General features: G+C 35.0%; 1 protein-coding gene across 5 annotated transcripts in view; it reads left to right on the top strand.

The window, feature by feature from the left end:
• The window catches only part of AGMO (alkylglycerol monooxygenase), a 383,631-nt gene that overhangs the window by 226,227 nt on the left and 138,921 nt on the right, over window positions 1-18,483 (top strand). For all 5 annotated transcript variants that reach the window (XM_045494981.1, XM_045494979.1, XM_045494977.1 and 2 more), the window contains one exon: window positions 9,672-9,777. In XM_045494981.1, coding sequence (XP_045350937.1) covers window positions 9,672-9,777 — 106 coding nt within the window. The remainder of the gene's footprint in view (window positions 1-9,671; window positions 9,778-18,483) is intronic.

Genomic DNA, 18,483 nt, shown 5'->3' with positions numbered 1-18,483 from the left:
TTTTAAAGATTATAATTCTATTGGTTGCATATACTTATGAGAGGTAGCAATAAGCTAATACCAATAGTATAGTTTTTTGTTTTGTTTTGTTTTAGAGAGAGTAGGCGTTGGGGAGAGGAACACAGGGAGAGAGAGAGAGAGAGAGAGTCTTAAGCAGGATCCACACTCAGTCTGGAGCCTGATATGGGGCTTGATCCCATGACCCTGGGATCATGACCTGTGCTGAAACCAAGAGTCAAACACTTAACCAGCTGAGCCACACATGCACTCCAAGAAAAGAGACTTTAAATCAAGACTGTAACAGGAAACAAAGAAGGGCAGCATATAATAATAAAGGAGACAATAAAGAGGACAATTGAACAATAAGATGTAACAAATGTAAATATTTATGGACCCAACAGGAGAACATTCAAATACATAAAACAAGGGTGCCTGGGTGGTTCAGTTGTTTAAGCATCTGACTTTTGACTTTGGCTCAGTCATGATCTCACAGTTCATGGGGTTGAGCCCCGCATTGGATCCTGTGCAGACAATGCAGAGACTGCTTGGGATTCTTTCTCTTTCCCTCTCTCTCTCCCCTCCTCCACCCATGCTCGCTCTCTTGCTCTCTCTCTCTCTCAAAATAAATAAGCTTTTTAAAAAAATACAAAAAATAATAAAGGAACTAGTTGCTAATAATACGATAATAGTAGGGGATATTAATACCCCATTTACATCAATAGATCATATAAATGGAAAATCAACAAGGAAACAATGGCTTTGAATGACACACTGGAACAGATAGATTTTACAAATGTATTCAGAACATTCCATCTTAAAAGAACAGAATACACATTCTTTTCAAGTGCACATGGAGCACTTTCCAGAATATATCATATATTAGGCTACAAAACAAGCAACAATAAATTGAAAAAAATTGAAGTCATACTATGTACCCATTCTGACCACAATGGTATGGAACTAGAAGTCAACCACAAGAAAAAATCTGCAAAAAACACAAATACATGGAGGTGAAATAATATGCTATAAACAATGAATAGGTAAAGAAATAAAAGAAGAAATCAAAAAGTGCATAGATGGCACAAAAACAGACACTCAGATCATTGGAACAGAATAGAGAACCCAGAAATGGACCCACAAATGTATAGCCAACTAATCTTTGACAAAGAAGGAATGAATATCCAATGGAATAAAGACAGTCTCTTCAGCAAGTGGTGCTGGGAAAACTGGACAGCGACATGCAGAAGCATGAACCTGGACCACTTTCTTACATCATACACAAAAATAAACTCAAAATGGATGAAAGACCTCAATGTAAGACAGGAAGCCATCAAAATTCTCGAGGAGAAAGCAATCAAAAACCTCTTTGATCTTGGCCACAGCAACTTCTTACTCAACACGTCTCTAGAGGCAAGGGAAACAAAAGCAAAAATGAACTACTGGGACCTCATTAAAATAAAAAGCTTCTGCACAGTGAAGGAAACAATCAGCAAAACTAAAAGGCAATCGACAGAATGGGAGAAGATATTGGCAAACGACATATCAGATAAAGGGTTAGTATCCAAAATCTATAAGGAACATATCAAACTCCACACCCAAAAAACAATCCAATTGAAGACATGGGCAAAAGACATGAATAGACACTTCTCCAAAGAAGACATCCAGATGGCCAACTGACACATGAAGAAATGCTCAACATCACTCATCATCAGGGAAATACAAATCAAAACCACAATGAGATACCACCTCACACATGTCAGAATGGCTAACATTAACAACTCAGGCAAAAGCAGGTGTTGGCGAGGGTGCTGAGAAAGACAATCTCTATTGCATTGCTGGTGGGAATGTAAGCTGGTGCAGCCACTGTGGAAAACACTATGGAGGTTCCTCAAAAAATTAAAAATAGAATTACCTTACGACCCAGCAATTGCACTGCTAGGTATTTATCCAAGGGATACAGGTATACTGTTTCAAAGAGACACATGCATCCCAGTGTTTATAGCAGCACTATCAACAATAGCCAAAGCATGGAAAGAGCCCAAGTGTCCATCGATGGATGAATGGATAAAGAAGATGGGATACACACACACACACACACACACACACACACACACACACACACACAATGGAGTATTACTCGGCAATCAAAAAGAATGAAATCTTGCCTTTTGCAACTACGTGGATGGAACGAGAGGTATTGTGCTAAGCGAAATTAGTCAGAGAAAGACAAATATCATATGACTTCACTCATATGAGGACTTTAAGACACAGAACAGATTAACATAAGGGAAGGGAAGCAAAAATAACATAAAAACAGGGAGGGGGACAAAACATAAGAGACTTTTAAATAGGGAGAACAAACAAAGGGTTACTGGAGGGATTGGGGGAGGGGGGATGGGCTAAATGGGTAAGGGGCATTAAGGAATCTACTCCTGAAATCATTGTTGCACTATATGCTAACTAACTTGGATGTAAATTTAAAAAATAAAATTAAAAAAATTAAAAAAATAAATAACAAAGGAATGAAAAAAGTGAATGGAAAGAAATAAATATCAAAACACAATGGTTCAAAACCTTTGGGATGCAGCAAAAGTAGTTTTTAGAGGGAAATTACAGCAATACAGGTTTACCTAAGGAAGCAAGAAAAATCTTAACTAAACAACTTAACCTTGTACCTGAAGGAGTTAGGAAAACAACTATAAACAAACCTAAAACCAGCAGAAGGAAGAAAATAATAAAGATTAGGGCTAAAATAAATGATACAGAAACTTAAAATCAATAGAACAGATCATTGAAGCCAGGTGCTGGTTCTTTGAAAACCCAATAAAATTGATAAACCTCTAGCCAGATTTATCAAGAAAAAAGAAAGGACTCAAATAAAATCACAAATGGGAGAGGAGAAATAACAACCAATACCACAGAAATACAAATAATTATGAAAGAATATTATGAAAAAGTATATGCCAACAAATTGACCAACCAAAAGGAAGTAAATAAATTCCTAGAAACATATAACTTCCTGAAACTGAATGAGGAAGAAATAGAAAATTTGAACAAACTAATAACCAGCAAAGAAATCAAATCAATAATAAAAAAAATTCCAACAGACAAAAGTTCAGGTCTAAGCTTCCCAGGGAATTCTACCAAGCATTTTTTTTTTTTAATTTTTTTTTTCAACCTTTATTTATTTTTTTTGGGACAGAGAGAGACAGAGCATGAACGGGGGAGGGGCAGAGAGAGAGGGAGACACAGAATCGGAAACAGGCTCCAGGCTCTGAGCCATCAGCCCAGAGCCTGACGCGGGGCTCGAACTCACGGACCGCGAGATCGTGACCTGGCTGAAGTCGGACGCTTAACCGACTGCGCCACCCAGGCGCTCCTACCAAGCATTTAAAGAACTAATCCCTATTCTTTTCAAACTATTCCAAAAAAAAAAAAAAAAAAAAAAAAAAAAAAGAAGAGGAAGGAAAGCTTCCAATTCATTCTATGAGGCCAATAGTATTTTGATACCAAAACCAGATAAAGACTCCACCAAAGAAGAGAACTACAGGCCAATATCCCTGGTGAATAAAGATTCAAAAATATTCAAGAAAATACTGGAAACAGAATCCAACAATTCATTAAAAAAATGTTCACCACGATGAACTGAGATTTATTCCTGGATTGCAAGGGTGGTTTAGTATTCACAAATCAATCAACATGACATATCATCTCAGTAAGAGAAAGGATAAGAACCATATGATCATTTCAATAAATTCAGAAAAAGCATTTGACAAAGTACAGCATCCATTCGTGATAAAAACCCTCACAGGTGCCTGGGTGGCTCAGTTGGTTAAGTGTCTGACTCTTGGTTTCAGCTCAGAGCATGATTAATGGTTCATGCTGACAGTGCAGAGCTTGCTTGGGATTCTCTCTCTCTCTCCCTCTCTGTTTGTCCCTCCTGCATACATTCTCCCTCTCTCTCTCAAAATAAAGAAATAGACTTTAAAAAAAGTGTCATAAAGTGATAAAAATAGAGGGAACATACCTCAACATCATTAAGGCAACCTACAAAAGACCTGCAGCTCATATAATCTTCAATGGGGAAAAACTAGGAGCTTTCCTTCTAAGGTCGGGAACAAGACAAGGATGTTCCTCACCACTTGTATTCAGTATAGTACTGGAAGTCCATAGCAATCAGACACAAAAAGGTATAAAATGCACCCACATTAGTAACGAAGAAGTAAAACTTTCAGTATTTGCAGATGACCTAATACTCCATATAGAAAACCTGAAAGACTCCAACAAAAAAACTGCTAGAACTGATAAATTCACTAAAGTCACAGAATACAAAATCTATGTATAGAAATCTGTTGCATTTTTATATACCAATAATGAAGCAGCAGAGAAAGAAATTAAGAAAACATTCCCGTTTATAATTACAGCAACAATAATAAGGTACCTAGTAATAAACCTAATCGAAGATGTGACACAGACATGTATTCTGAAAACTGTATGCTGATGAAATAAATTGAAGATGACACAAAGAAATGGAAAGATATTTCAGGTTCATGCTTTGGAAGAACAAATATTATTAAAATGTCTATATTACCTAAAGCAATCTACACATTCATTGCAATCCCTATAAAAATACCAGTAACTCTTTTTTTTATAGAACAAGAACAAACAATTCTAAAATTTATGTGGAACCACAAAAGGCCTTGAGTAACCAAAGCAATTTTGAAAAACAAAGCTAGAGGCATCACAGTTCTGGACTTCAAGTTATATTACAAAGCTGTAGTGATCAAACAGTATGGTACTGGCACAAAAATAGACACATAGATCAATAGAACAGAATAGGAAACCCAAAAATAAACCTGTAATTGTATGGTCAATTGATCTTCAACAAAGAAGGAAAGAATATTCATTGGGAAAAACTCATCTCTTCTATAGATGGTGTTGGAAAAACTGGTCAGCAGCATGCAAAAGAATGAAACATACATCATACACCAAATAAATTCAAAATGGATCAAAGCAATCTATCAATTGATGAATGGGTAAAGAAGATATAATACATATTACATATATGTAATGACATATATTATATATGTAATAATACATATTCCATATGATGATATATTATATATAATGATATATTTTATATGCATATAATGGAATATTATTTAGCCACAAAAAAGAGTGAAGTCTTACTATTTGCAATGACATGGATGGAGCTAGAGAATATAATGCCAAGAGAAATAAGTCAGTCAGAGAAAGACAAATACCATATGATTTCACTAATATGTGGAATTTAAGAAACAAAACAAATGAGCAAAGGGAAAAAAAAGAAAGAGGGAGAGAGACAAACCAAGAAACAGACTCTTAACTATAGAGAACAAACTGATGGTTTCCTGAGAGGAGTGGAAAGTGGGGATGGGTGAAATAGGTGATGCGGGTTAAAGAGTGAACTTGTGATGAGCACTGGGTGATGTATGGAAGTGTTGAATCACTCTATGGTACCCATGAAACTAATATAACACTGCACGTTAACTAACTGAAATTAAAATAAAAACTTAAAAAATGAGTAAAATATCTCTATAGAACATTGTCAAACTATTGAAATATTATGAAAAATAATTAAACTAAATAAATGGAGAGATAACTATATTCAAAGATTGGAATGCTCAGTATTATAAACATTACAATTCTCACCAAATTGACTTACATATTTAATACAATTGGAATTAAAATTGTAAAAAGGATTTTTCTGGAATTGGGTAGGCATTTCTAAGACATACGTATATGGGAATGAAAAGGACCTGTAATAGTCAACACAGTCTTGAGATTTAACAAAATGGCAATAGTTGCACTACTGGCTATCAAGATTTATTATAAAGCTACAGTAATTAGACATGCTTTATTGGCACAAAGATTAAAACAGAGAACCTAGGAAATATCTATATATATATATATATATATATATATACATACATACTTGATTTGTGACAAAGGTGTCCCTGCAGAGCTATGGGAAAAGGCTGTCTTTTCAATAAATGGTCTTGGAAACATTGGATTTCCACATAGGAATAAGAAAAATAAACTTGACAAATATTTCACACCATAAAAAGTTAATCCTGGGGCCAAGGGATTGTAGATTTACAAGTGAATGGAAAACCAATATTCCAGAAAATAGCATAGTAATGTATCTCGTTATATAACCTTAAAGTAGGTAAAAATGTTAAATGGTACATACAAATCCCTATTCCTAAAGATAAAATTGATTACTTAGACTATAATAACATTAAGAAAGTCAGTTCTTCAATAATTAACCCTCATTAAGATAGTAAAAAATAAAATCTTCAAATCAGAGATGTTGTTTGCAAATTTTATGAATAGAAAACACCTTTTATCCCACATGACTATCATTAAAAGTATTGACAATCCCTACTGATGAAGGGCTCACACACTGAGGGGAGAGTTTATATTGTGATAACTAACTTGAAATACTGAAGATTTTACTAAATTTCAACATATAAACAATATTACCTGGAAGTCTAAAGGCACGGAAAAGAATGTTCAGACAGCATTTTTCATAATAAACAAGTGTAGCCGACAGTCCTGATGTCCTTTACAAGGCAGATCGATGCATGAATATCAGTATATTCACACAATGAACAGTATACAAGAGTGAAAAGCATGACCTGCTGCTACATGCAACGTCAAAGATGCATCTCATTAACAGTAAGTGAAAGATGCTAGATACACACAGTGCATACAATACAATCCCATTTATTAAAAGTAAAAAGAAACACCTATACAGGAATTTTTTTTTTAATTTTTTTTTCAACGTTTATTTATTTTTGGGACAGAGAGAGACAGAGCATGAACGGGGGAGGGGCAGAGAGAGAGGGAGACACAGAATCGGAAACAGGCTCCAGGCTCTGAGCCATCAGCCCAGAGCCTGATGCGGGGCTCGAACTCACGGACCGCGAGATCGTGACCTGTCTGAAGTCGGACGCTTAACCGACTGCGCCACCCAGGCGCCCCAAGGAATTTTTAAAAATTTATGCTAATGTGGTAAAAATATAAATTTAAAACAGAGCAAAGAGAATATGATTATCATAAAAGGGTACTGATTCTTTCTGAGATAGAGGGAAGGTAGAAGTATTGAGGAGGTAAGAGTTCTCTTTGGGGGTGCTGATATTGAGTGGTGGTTACAAGGTTCTTGATTTGTTAAAAATTATCAAATTGCACATTTCTGTTTTATATATTTCTTTATATGTAGATTTCTTCTCACAATATAAAAGATTAAAAAGCAAAGAATAGAATATAATTAATAGAAATTAATTGTGTTTTACGATAGAAATTTTATGGACTACCTTGGTGGCTCAGTCGGTTGAACATCCAACTCTTGATTTCAGTCAGGTCATGATCTCATGGTTGTGGGACCAGCCCCGAGTCAGGATCTGCACTGGCAGTGCAGAGCCTGCTTGGGAATCTCTCTCTCTTTCTCTCTATTCCTCCCCTGCTTGTGCCTTCTCTCTTTCTTTCTCGAAGTAAATAAATGAAGTTTAAAAAAGTAAATAAGGTAAAATAGAAATTTCCTTTTCTTTCCCTTGGAACCTACCCAGATACCAATTTTAAAAAATAGCTTATACCAATTATATAGCATTATTTTACAAGGAGAAAAATTTTAATTTGATTTTATATCTTATTCACAAAAAGATAAGTCACATTACTTGAATACAATTCAAGTTAATAGATGCAGAATACAATTCAAGATTAATAGATGCAGAACAGAAGTGCCTGGGTGGCTCAGTAAGTTAAGTGTCCAACTTCGGCTCATGTCATGATCTCATGGTTCATGAGTTTGAGACCCACATTGGGCTCTGTGCTGACACCTCATAGCCTGGAGCCTGCTTTGGATTGTGTGTGTCTCTCTCTCTCTGCCTCTCCCCTGCTCACACTCTCTCTCCCTCTCTCTCTCTCTTTCTCAAAAATAAATAAACATTGGGGCGCCTGGGTGGCACAGTCGGTTAAGCGTCCGACTTCAGCCAGGTCACGATCTCGCGGTCCGTGAGTTCGAGCCCCGTGTCAGGCTCTGGGCTGATGGCTCAGAGCCTGGAGCCTGTTTCTGATTCTGTGTCTCCCTCTCTCTCTGCACCTCCCCCGTTCATGCTCTGTCTCTCTCTGTCCCCAAAATAAATAAAAACGTTGAAAAAAAATTAAAAAAAAATAAATAAACATTAAAAAATTAAAAATAGATGCAGAAGAAATATTTAAGTTAAATATACTACTTTATATTTTCTTCACTTTTTTCTTTATACCATTATAATCTAAACTAACTAAACAATATGTCTGTATTATGAGATTAATTCAAGAATATTTTAGTCAAAAAATTCACTTGTCCTAACAATACTATTTACCTGTTACAAAAAAATATTTATCCAACAAATGAATATCATAAGAAGCTTATTTTATGCTAATAAAAAAAGTTGTTCATTCCAATCATTACAAGATAATTTGTAAACACTTACCTGTGCTTGATATTTGATGCTGTTTCAAATACATAAACATGCTTAGTTCACTTAGAGTTTGAATTTTAAGAATACCATGCATACAAAAAATGAACATCACAAAATAGATAACAAAGGACTATAACTGTGCTACCTATCATATTAGGCATAATCATACATTGTCCGTTTTCCCAATATTTCAGAAATTGACAGTTCATTACTTTAGAAGAGTTAAAATCTTCCTTACAAGTCATTTTTTTCTTTTTTAAAATATTTTTTATTTTGAGAGAGGAGAGAGAGTGGGGTGGGCTGAGGAACAGAGAGGGAAAGAATCCCAAGCAGGCTCCATGCTGTCAGGTCAGAGGCCGACATGCGGCTCCGTCTCACAAATCGTGAGATCATGACCTGAACCAAAACCAAGAGTTGGAAGCCTAACCCACTGAGCCACCTAAGCACCCCTGCAAGTCATTTTTAAAATGAATGAAGTAATAAATAAATAAATAAATACATACATACATACATACATACATACATACATACATGCATAAATACATAAATACATAAATAAAATGAATGAAGTATGGGGCGCCTGGGTGGCTCAGTCGGTTAAGCATCGGCTCAGGTCATGATCTTGCAGTTCGTGATTTCAAGCCCCACATCGGGCTCTGTGCTGACAGCTCAGAGCCTGGAGCCTGCTTCAGATTCTGTGTCTCCCTCTCTCTCTAATCCTCTCCTGCTTGTGCAGTCTCTCTCTCTCTCTCTCTCAATAATAAATAATCGACATTATTTAAAAAAAATAAATAAAAATGAAATGAAATGAATGAAGTATAAAAGTATTTAGTGAGTGGTAGGAGTCTCATTTACTTTGGATCCTAGAAATTTAGTTCTTTGATATTTTATTTATTAATTGAGCGTATGCTTCATCCTAACTCATCAGTGCTCAAACTAAGCAATAGACTGATTAGGAACTGATTTTCTTTAAAAAGAAAATGCATTTTATTTCTTAGTGTAATGGCTGTTTTCAAACAACTTCAGAGGCACATGCTCCTTAAATACATTAACATACCGTGTATTTCTTGAAAATTAGAAAAAAATGTGTTTCATCATATGAATTATAACATGTAAACATACAAAGAACATATTAAAGCTAATACATGTCAATGATATTTATTTCAGACCTAAGGCAGCTGTACTGGAAACTTTCCGTTGCTTGGTGTTCCTAATGTTGTGTAGATTTGGTCATCTGAAGCCTTTCACTCCTTCTTTGTCATTTGCTTTAGAGGTAAGACATATTTTTTTAGGTGGCTTAGCGCAATTATACAGCTATCATATGTTTAATCTTTTCATTCAACAATGTTTTGTCTATTTATCTTGTGACTAGTACTTATGGGAAACATTTACCTATTCATTTACTTACCATACCATATTAATTGTGTCACCTGGAGCTAGTTAATATTGTGGAGTTTCATTTTTCTGGTGTTTAAATATGTATTGATATCATTAACCTCATAGACTTGTTGGACAAATTATATTGCATGATGTTTATGAGGAAAAATTCAGTCACGTAGTTGGCTTTCAACAAGGAAACAATTTTTTAAAAAGTTTTCGGCAGAGATCCTGCCATTTGAGATTTTTTCTTCTTAGGTTTTTAAGGTGATTAAAACATCTTATCAATTGCCCACAAAAGATAATGATTCTATAGAAATAAAATCACTGATGTCACTGAGATTTTTCTACAACTGAAAAATTTAAGTTATAATTTAACCTTCTGTGATGATTAAAACTTCTCTTCCAAGAACTTCCAAAAGCTTTTGGGTATATATTTATTGTTTCAGATCTTAGATGCGTGTTAACACAATCTTTATTCTTATCACTAAAGAGTTAATGCACATAACTTTATTCTTTTAAATTAAGGTTTATATTGTTTAACTTTGGTGCTGATCAGCCTGCCAACATGCCCAGCATATGTAACCTTATTTAAGCATGAAACATAAATGCAAATATTCTCCCAGTATTGATGGAAAAACTAAAACAGGCAGTTTTATAAATTAGTAATGACCGTAAATTGGAACAAGCTCTTTGGAAAACAATTTGGCACCACCACAGAAGGCATATGAATATAAAAATGAGGAAGGGGAAATTTATATATACATATATACATATACATATACATATATATCTGTATGTATATGTATATGTATATATGTGCACATATATAAGTTTATATATACACTTTATATAAGTTTATATATATAAGTTTATATATACAGTTTATATAAGTTTATATATATATAAGGTTATATATATATACATACACATACATATATACATACATACGTATATACATATATATACATATATACATATATACACACATGTATATGTATACATACACGTATATGTATACATATACATGTGTGTATATATGTATATATATATGTATATATATGTAATTATATATAATGTAAATATATGTAAATATATCTGGAAAGATAATAAGAACTTACTGTATGGTTGCCTGTGGGAAGGTGAATCATATGACTAGGATTAAGAAATATGAGGAAGATTTTCCATTAAGTTCATATTCTTTACTACCTTTAAAATTTCTGCACCACCTGAATATATTTTCTACTTTAAAAGTCATGCAAATTTAAAAAATGAAGCATAAAATCTTAGTATCAGGATACTAGATATCATCTAATTGAATAAATTGTGCATCTAAACAGGCACTAAATAAAGTTTATGTATTATGTACTTTTATCTTTTCTTGAGAATACAACTTCAAGCAAAATGATGAAGCTTAAATTACACTTATTCAATGAAATTTGGAAATATACATGCCAAAAATATGTATATATTTTCACACTCTGCGTGAGGACAGATATTATAATTATAGGTATGAAAGAAACCAGTACCATTTAGTGAATCTACTCTTGGGTATATTGTAGTAGTTTATCTTAAATGCTCCAGAAACAAATAGAAAATGTGGGTTCCTTAAGGCAGCCATGGTATAAACAAGTGGAATATATGCTTGGAGAACCACACTGCATTTGAGGTTCTTTGATGATAGGATAGTGGAGGACAGTATGGTGTGTCCAACTTTTGAATATGATGAATTTTAGTGGTGAGATGCTGTCCATTTATTTATTTATGTTAAGTCAGTAGGTAAAAGTGAGTGGTTAAGATTTGAGTTTTTAAGCCACATTGACTGAATTTGATTTCTAACCCAGGAAATTACTACTGTGTCCTTGGACAGTTATCAACTTAAATATTCTTAGACTTACTTTCCTTATCTATAAATGGATAAGTAATAATACCTATCTAATAGGATTTTGAGGATTAAATGAAAATCTGTATAAGAGATTTGGCATAGTGGTTAACATACAGTACAAGCTTAATATATATTATATCCTATTATTATTATCACTTTTATGAAATTGAAGCTCCCTTGGAATAATTCTTTGGTTTGCCTCAGGATCCAAAAGTCAAGTTTGGGAACAATTGGCATGGTGGATATAGAGGAGCAGTAATGTGGAATCTAAAAGTCATGATTATGAATTTTTAGTTCTGACTCTATGACATTGGACTCTGTTCTTCAGGTTGTTTACTTGCCAAATGAGAGTTAACATACACCGAGGTTTTACTATGTTCTAAATGCCCTACTCCTATTACTTCGTTTAATCTATATATCAGTGTGACTCATGATCTGGTTACTATTATTATTTGTATAATGAAAAAATTTTGAGCTACAGAGAGGTTGAAAACTAGTTTGAATTAATATAATTAAGAACTGAACAAGTCAGGATACAAACTCAGACAGTCTGACACTGTAGCTCTTAATTATCTAGCAACATTTCCTTCCATGTAATGATAGCAATACTTATTCACCTCAAGGAATTTAGATAAAAGATATTTTTACAATGAAGCAAAAGTACTTTGAGAAATGTGAAGACCAAAATAAAAGGTCTTACTAATTTGACTACAAAAATGTTTTGAAAAGACTAATGGTTTCAATACTTTACCTCTGAATTATCTGTGATTTAAAAGTAAAATGAAGGGGAGGGAAGACATAATGGCAAAATGTTTCAGTCTATTCACCTACTCTTTACAGAACCCATTCCTGCCCATCTAGGTACACATGTAGCCTATTCTTCAAGAGTAAACATGGACTGTGATATGCCTATTAAACATTTCTTTAAAATGGTGTACTAATACTATCTATTTCTTATGGTTTGTGGATAAATTCAATGACACAAAGGGTACCACATAGCAAGTCCTTGATGCAATTTAGTTATTATCATTGTTCATATTAATATGATTATTCTATAATTATCATTTAAAATATTAGTACTGCTATTATTATTATTAAGGTATTATCATCATTTGTATTATTAATGATTGAATTTCCATGGTTAACACTGAATAAGTCTTCTCTGACTGGAGGTCAATAACTATATGGTAAAGACTGGGCAATTATTTTATGATCAGCATTTCACTTGTGAAGCAGCCTTTTCTTCTACGTTTTCTAAAGTTAAAAAAAAAAAGACTAGTTATCAATTCTTTTACTTTTTAATTTAAATTCAAAATTTTAAAAACTAGTTATCAGCTCTTACATTCTTAATAAATTTTTAAAGTTTATTTCACTTATTTTGAGAGAGAGAAAGAGAGCACAGCAGGGCAGAGAGAGAGAGGGGAGAGAGATAATCCCAAGCAGTCTCTGCCTGGTCAGTGAGGAGCCTGATGTGGGACTTGAATTCCTGAACTGTAAAATCATGATCTGAGCCGAAATCAAGAGTTGGTGGCTTAATCAGCCGAGCCACCCAGGCACCCCAGTTTTTATATTCTTAATTATGAATTTCAAATTTGTGTTTTCCTCACATTTCTTAGAACTTTACATGAATTTTTACCATTTATCATAGTATTAGTAAAACTATTCTTTGCCCACATAAGGAGTTTAGAAGCCTAATAAATGGCCTGAGTGACTCCGTTCAATAGGAATCAGAGGTTACTGACTTGCACTGATTATACTACGGGGACACAATGTTCTCATCATTTTTCTTTGAAGCTATGTTTAGAATCAGTGTCACGGAAGCAATTAATCCCTTCTTTTATAAATTAATGTTGTATTTATTGGCAACATCAACTTGTAGCCCTGTGACTCTTCTCTATTTATCTAGAAGGCTGGTTGGAGGCTTTCTGTTATACTGCTTCATTATGTAAGTCAAATGCCATAGATTTGCATGATAACAATCCTTCTACACTAAGCAAACAGGCTGCTGACTATACTTACAACTTTAATCACATACACACAAGCACACACAGAATGGAAAATTGACCTTATGTTATTTTGTACTTAGGTTATAAAACAGTGCTTAGGTAGTTATAATTCTGAGCAGAAGTACAAAGTAGAATTTAAATATGATCCTGTGACCTGTTTGTGGAAGATTTACTGCCTTTAGCTTTTTTTTTTTTTTTAATTTGAATTTTAGTTAACCAACATACAGTGCGTTACTGGTTTCAGGAGTAGAATTGAATACACTTACATACAACATCCAGTGCTTGTCACAACAAGCAGGGCTTGTTGTTAAGGGCCCTTCTTAACACCCATCATGGATCTAGACCATCTCCCACCCACCTGCCTCCATCAACCCATAGTTTGTTCTCTATCATTAAGAATCTATTATGCTTTATTTTCCTCTCTCCTCTTCCTCACCCCTTCCCATATATTTATCTGTTTTGTTTCTTAAATTCCACATATGAGTGAAATCAAATGATATTTGTCTTTCTCTGACTTACTTATCTCACTTAGAATAATACATTCTCACTCCACCTGCATTGTTGCAAATGCCAAGATTTCATTCTTTTTGATGGCTGACCAATATTCCATTTTATGTGTATACCACATCTTCTTTATCCATTCATCAGTCAATGGACATTTCAGCTCTCTCCATAGTTTGGCTATTGTTGATAATGCTGCTATACACGTTGGAGTGCATGCACCTTTGAATCTGTAGAATCTGTAGTTTTGTATCCTTTGGATAAATACCTAATAGTGCAATTGCTGGATAACAGGGCAGAAGACATGAATAGACACTTTTCCAAAGAAGGCATCCAGGTGGTCAACAGATACATGAATAATGTTCAACCTCACCCATCATCAGGGAAACACAAATGAAAACTATGATGAAATAACACCACACACTTGTCAGAATGGCTAAAATTAACAATACAAGAAACAACAGGTGTTGGCAATGATGAAGAGAAAAGGGGAACCCTCTTGCACTGTTGGTGGGAATGAAAACTGGTGCGGCCACTCTGGAGAACAGTATGGGGGTTCATCGAAAAACTAAAATGTGAATGATCCTACTATTCTCTTTAGCTTCTATCTGCAAGAATATGAAGTAAGGGAGGGGTACTGTGGCTTTTTATAAATATAACTAACTGCTATACCAATGCATAGTGGTTTATTTAGTGTGTGCAGTGGTTAGTCCATATCCTTGTACATTTCTTTAGCTAGGTTGGTTAATATTTTGAGCACCAACTCATATGCTTTTTTTTAAACTTTTTCATTCACAGGAAATCTGACAGAAAACATTCTTTTATTCATGCATTTCTCACTAACATACAGCACACACATTTTTTTTTCTAGTAGTCAAGTGTAATTTGTTCTAAGATATGCCTGTGAATTTGTGGTTGTTTAATTGTCTTCCATCAGTAGCTTTAAAAATGTATAAACTTGATGAGCCTTTAAAAGGAAGATTGCAAAGTCAAAGATGAGTAGCTATTTTTAGTAAGTGTATAGGTCTATAAGATAATAGCAAATTCTGTTTATAGATATTTTGATCCTATGTGTATTTTGATTCATATAACTTCTTACTTAATTGAGGAGATAGTTAAGGTACTAGAAGAACCCTTGGCTTTGAAGTCAAATAACCTAAGTGTCATTCCCAGCTCTGCCAAATGGTTATGTGGCCTTCAGGAACTTTTCTAGAACAACCACATCTTAGCTCTCTTAGCTTAGCTCCCTCAGCAAAAAGGAGAATAAACATCCTATGGGGATTGTTTTGGTATTCAAGGAGTAAAGGCAATAGAGTCAATAGAATCTAGCATAATACTTGGTATTTAAGTAATGAATCTTATCAATAATAATTGTATACATGTATATTATACACATGCATTCATACACAAACTACACACACACAAATTTAAAATAATGTTTTTAAAACAAGATCATTACAAAAAATGAAAAAAATAAACCTGAGAATATCTGGTTATTATTGGCCAAATAATTTGAGTTGATTCCAAAAGAACGTGCAATGACTTTGTTTTGTTTTGTTTTTTTTTTTAATCTTTATTTTTGAGAGAAAGAGAGAGACAGAGTGAGAGCAGGGCAGGAGCAGAGATAGAGGGAGACACAGAATCTGAAGCAGGCTCCAGACTCTGAGCTGTCATCACAGAGCTCGATGCAGGGCTCGAACTCACGAACCGTGAGACCATCACCTGAGCCAAAGTCCGACGCTTAACCAACTGAGCCACCAAGGCGCCCCAAACTTTGAATTAAGACTTTGGAAAAAACGTAAAATCTAATTTCCAGTTTTTAGTTTAAATCATTAAAATAGAAACACATCACTGCTGCATGGTAAACCAATTAGTATCTGCTGAAGATGTGTGCAAGAGCTGGGTAGAATTTGGACAAGTAGGGAGGAAGATGGAGGGAATGTACCTTGACTAAAGGGAGAGTACAGTGAAAAGTCTGGAAGCAGGGGAGACCGTGGACTGTTTAAGTGATGAGAGGAGTCTAGTAACAACAGCCCAACGTGTGGATCCTGATAGGAGGTAAAAAAAATGCCCACAGAAGATAGAACCAGCTTGCCTAATGCTTTAAATGGCAGGCAGAAACGTTTATTCAACACTTACTGAACACCTGCCCCAGTAAAAACAGAGCAAAAGCCCTGTCTTTGTGGAGATTAGATTTTAATCAGTGTATTAATTTTTGATTGCTGTGCAACAAATTACCACAAATTTAGTGGCTTAAAACAACACACATTTATTATCTAATAGTTCCCATGGGTCAGGAGGTCAGGAGTAGTTTTGCTCAGAACTCTGCTCAGCGTCTCAAGAGACTGCATTTAAGGTAAGTATTGGCCAGATTGTGTTCTCATCTGGAGGCTCAACTACGGAAAAATCCACTTTCAAACTCATTCACGTTGTTGACAGAACTCATTTCCTTGCAGCTGTATGACTTAGGGCGCCAGCTTTTTGCTGGCTTTTGACTGGAGACTGCCCTCAGGTCCCAGAGGCTGCCTGTACGTCCATGCCACATGGGCTTCCTCAACATGGCTGTGTACTTCATAAGCCAGCAAGGAGGAACTTGTTTCAGGAAGAGCTCAACCCCTCTTTTAAGAGCTTTCAGCTGATCAACCTAGGCTCCTCCAGGATAATCTTATGTTTTATCAAATGAAAAACAACTGATTTAGGACCTTAATTACATCTGCTATATCTTCATCTATGCCATATTCTGTTGACTAGAAGCAAGTCACAGGCTTCTCCTACACTCCAGGGGAGGGGATTGTACAGGCTGACAGGTCATATACAGCCAGGGTAGGGACTATGGGCCTCCTTAGTTTCTGTCTGCGATAGTTGAGGAGGGTGCAGACAGTAACTCAGACCAACATTTATATACATATACACATATATTTATATTCATGTATATGGTTTATTAGATAATGCTAAGTACTATGGTGAAAAATCAGAGATGGAGAAGGCAAAATTTTTCTAAAACATGGTACCTAGCAAAGGCTGGTGGCATTTCAGTTAAGACCTGATATGAGGGCAAAAGCCATGTGGATTCCTGGGGAAGAGCAGATAAAGGCAACGTCAAGTGCAAAGATGCTGAGGCGGGATGTACCTAGCATGTTCTTAGAATACTGCACATGTTTGGAATTGAATAAGCAAGAAGGAAAGTGGTAGAAAATGTGGTCAGAGCAGTAGCAGAGGTCAGACCACATAGCTCCTTTTGGTCTTGTTATTATCCATTTTACTCCAGCTGAAATGATTCCACCCAGAGAGTTTGAGCACAGGAAGTGTATCAGCTGACTTACATTTTAAGATCACTTTGATGGCTCAGTTGAAGACAAATGAAAGTGGGTAGCAAGAGGACTAAGGATAGCAGTTAGGATGCTATTGTAAACATGCAATTGAGAGAAGCTGGCATCCCAAAGAAGGTGAGAAGTGGTCAGATTCGGGAAGGAATTTTAAAGTAGAAAAGGTAAGTTTTGCTGACAGGTCAAATGAGAAGAATGGGAAAACAACAACAACAAAAAACGAAAGACTCCAGTGGTTTTGGTGTGAGGAAATAAAAGAATGGAGTTACCCATGAACTGACATGGGAAGAATCTGGTAGGAAAAGCCGGAAATGGGGATAGATCACCGTGTTCAGTTTTATTTGATAGGATTATGTTTATTGATTTCATAGTTATCTTCTTGCTGGTAGGGTTATTAATCTGTTCTGCACAAACACACAATTCAAAGCAGAGACAGTAGATGGTAAGAAAATACACCCACCGTTTATTACCGGTTATGTTTATGTGTTGTGACTTGATTTTTTTTTTCTTTGTGATTACTGCATTCCTTCGTGAACGTATATTATTTTTAATACTATATCATGAAGTCTTTTTGTTCTTTAAGCCAAGATTACCTGCTCTTTGTAATAGAAACTGAGAAAAAAATATGTAAGAGATAGGTCTGGACAACCAGAGAGAGGTCACAGCTTCAGTTAAAGACACTTGAATGCTGTTGGCAGTGACAGGGAGCAGCACACCTTGGATGGGAGAGATGCTTCCCCCAGCTGTACTGTCAGAGTCCAGGGGCTTTTATTGACTTGAGGTGTCACTGTAAAGTAACGGAACTGATGTCATGAAACCATGAGTTTTTAAAAATTAAAACTATTTTTTTAGAGCATTTGAAGTTTTCCAGCAAAACTGAGGGG

The sequence above is a fragment of the Leopardus geoffroyi genome, chromosome A2, assembly GCF_018350155.1.
Source record: "Leopardus geoffroyi isolate Oge1 chromosome A2, O.geoffroyi_Oge1_pat1.0, whole genome shotgun sequence".
Lineage (NCBI taxonomy): Eukaryota > Metazoa > Chordata > Mammalia > Carnivora > Felidae > Leopardus > Leopardus geoffroyi.
This window is presented reverse-complemented; position numbering and strand designations above follow the sequence as displayed.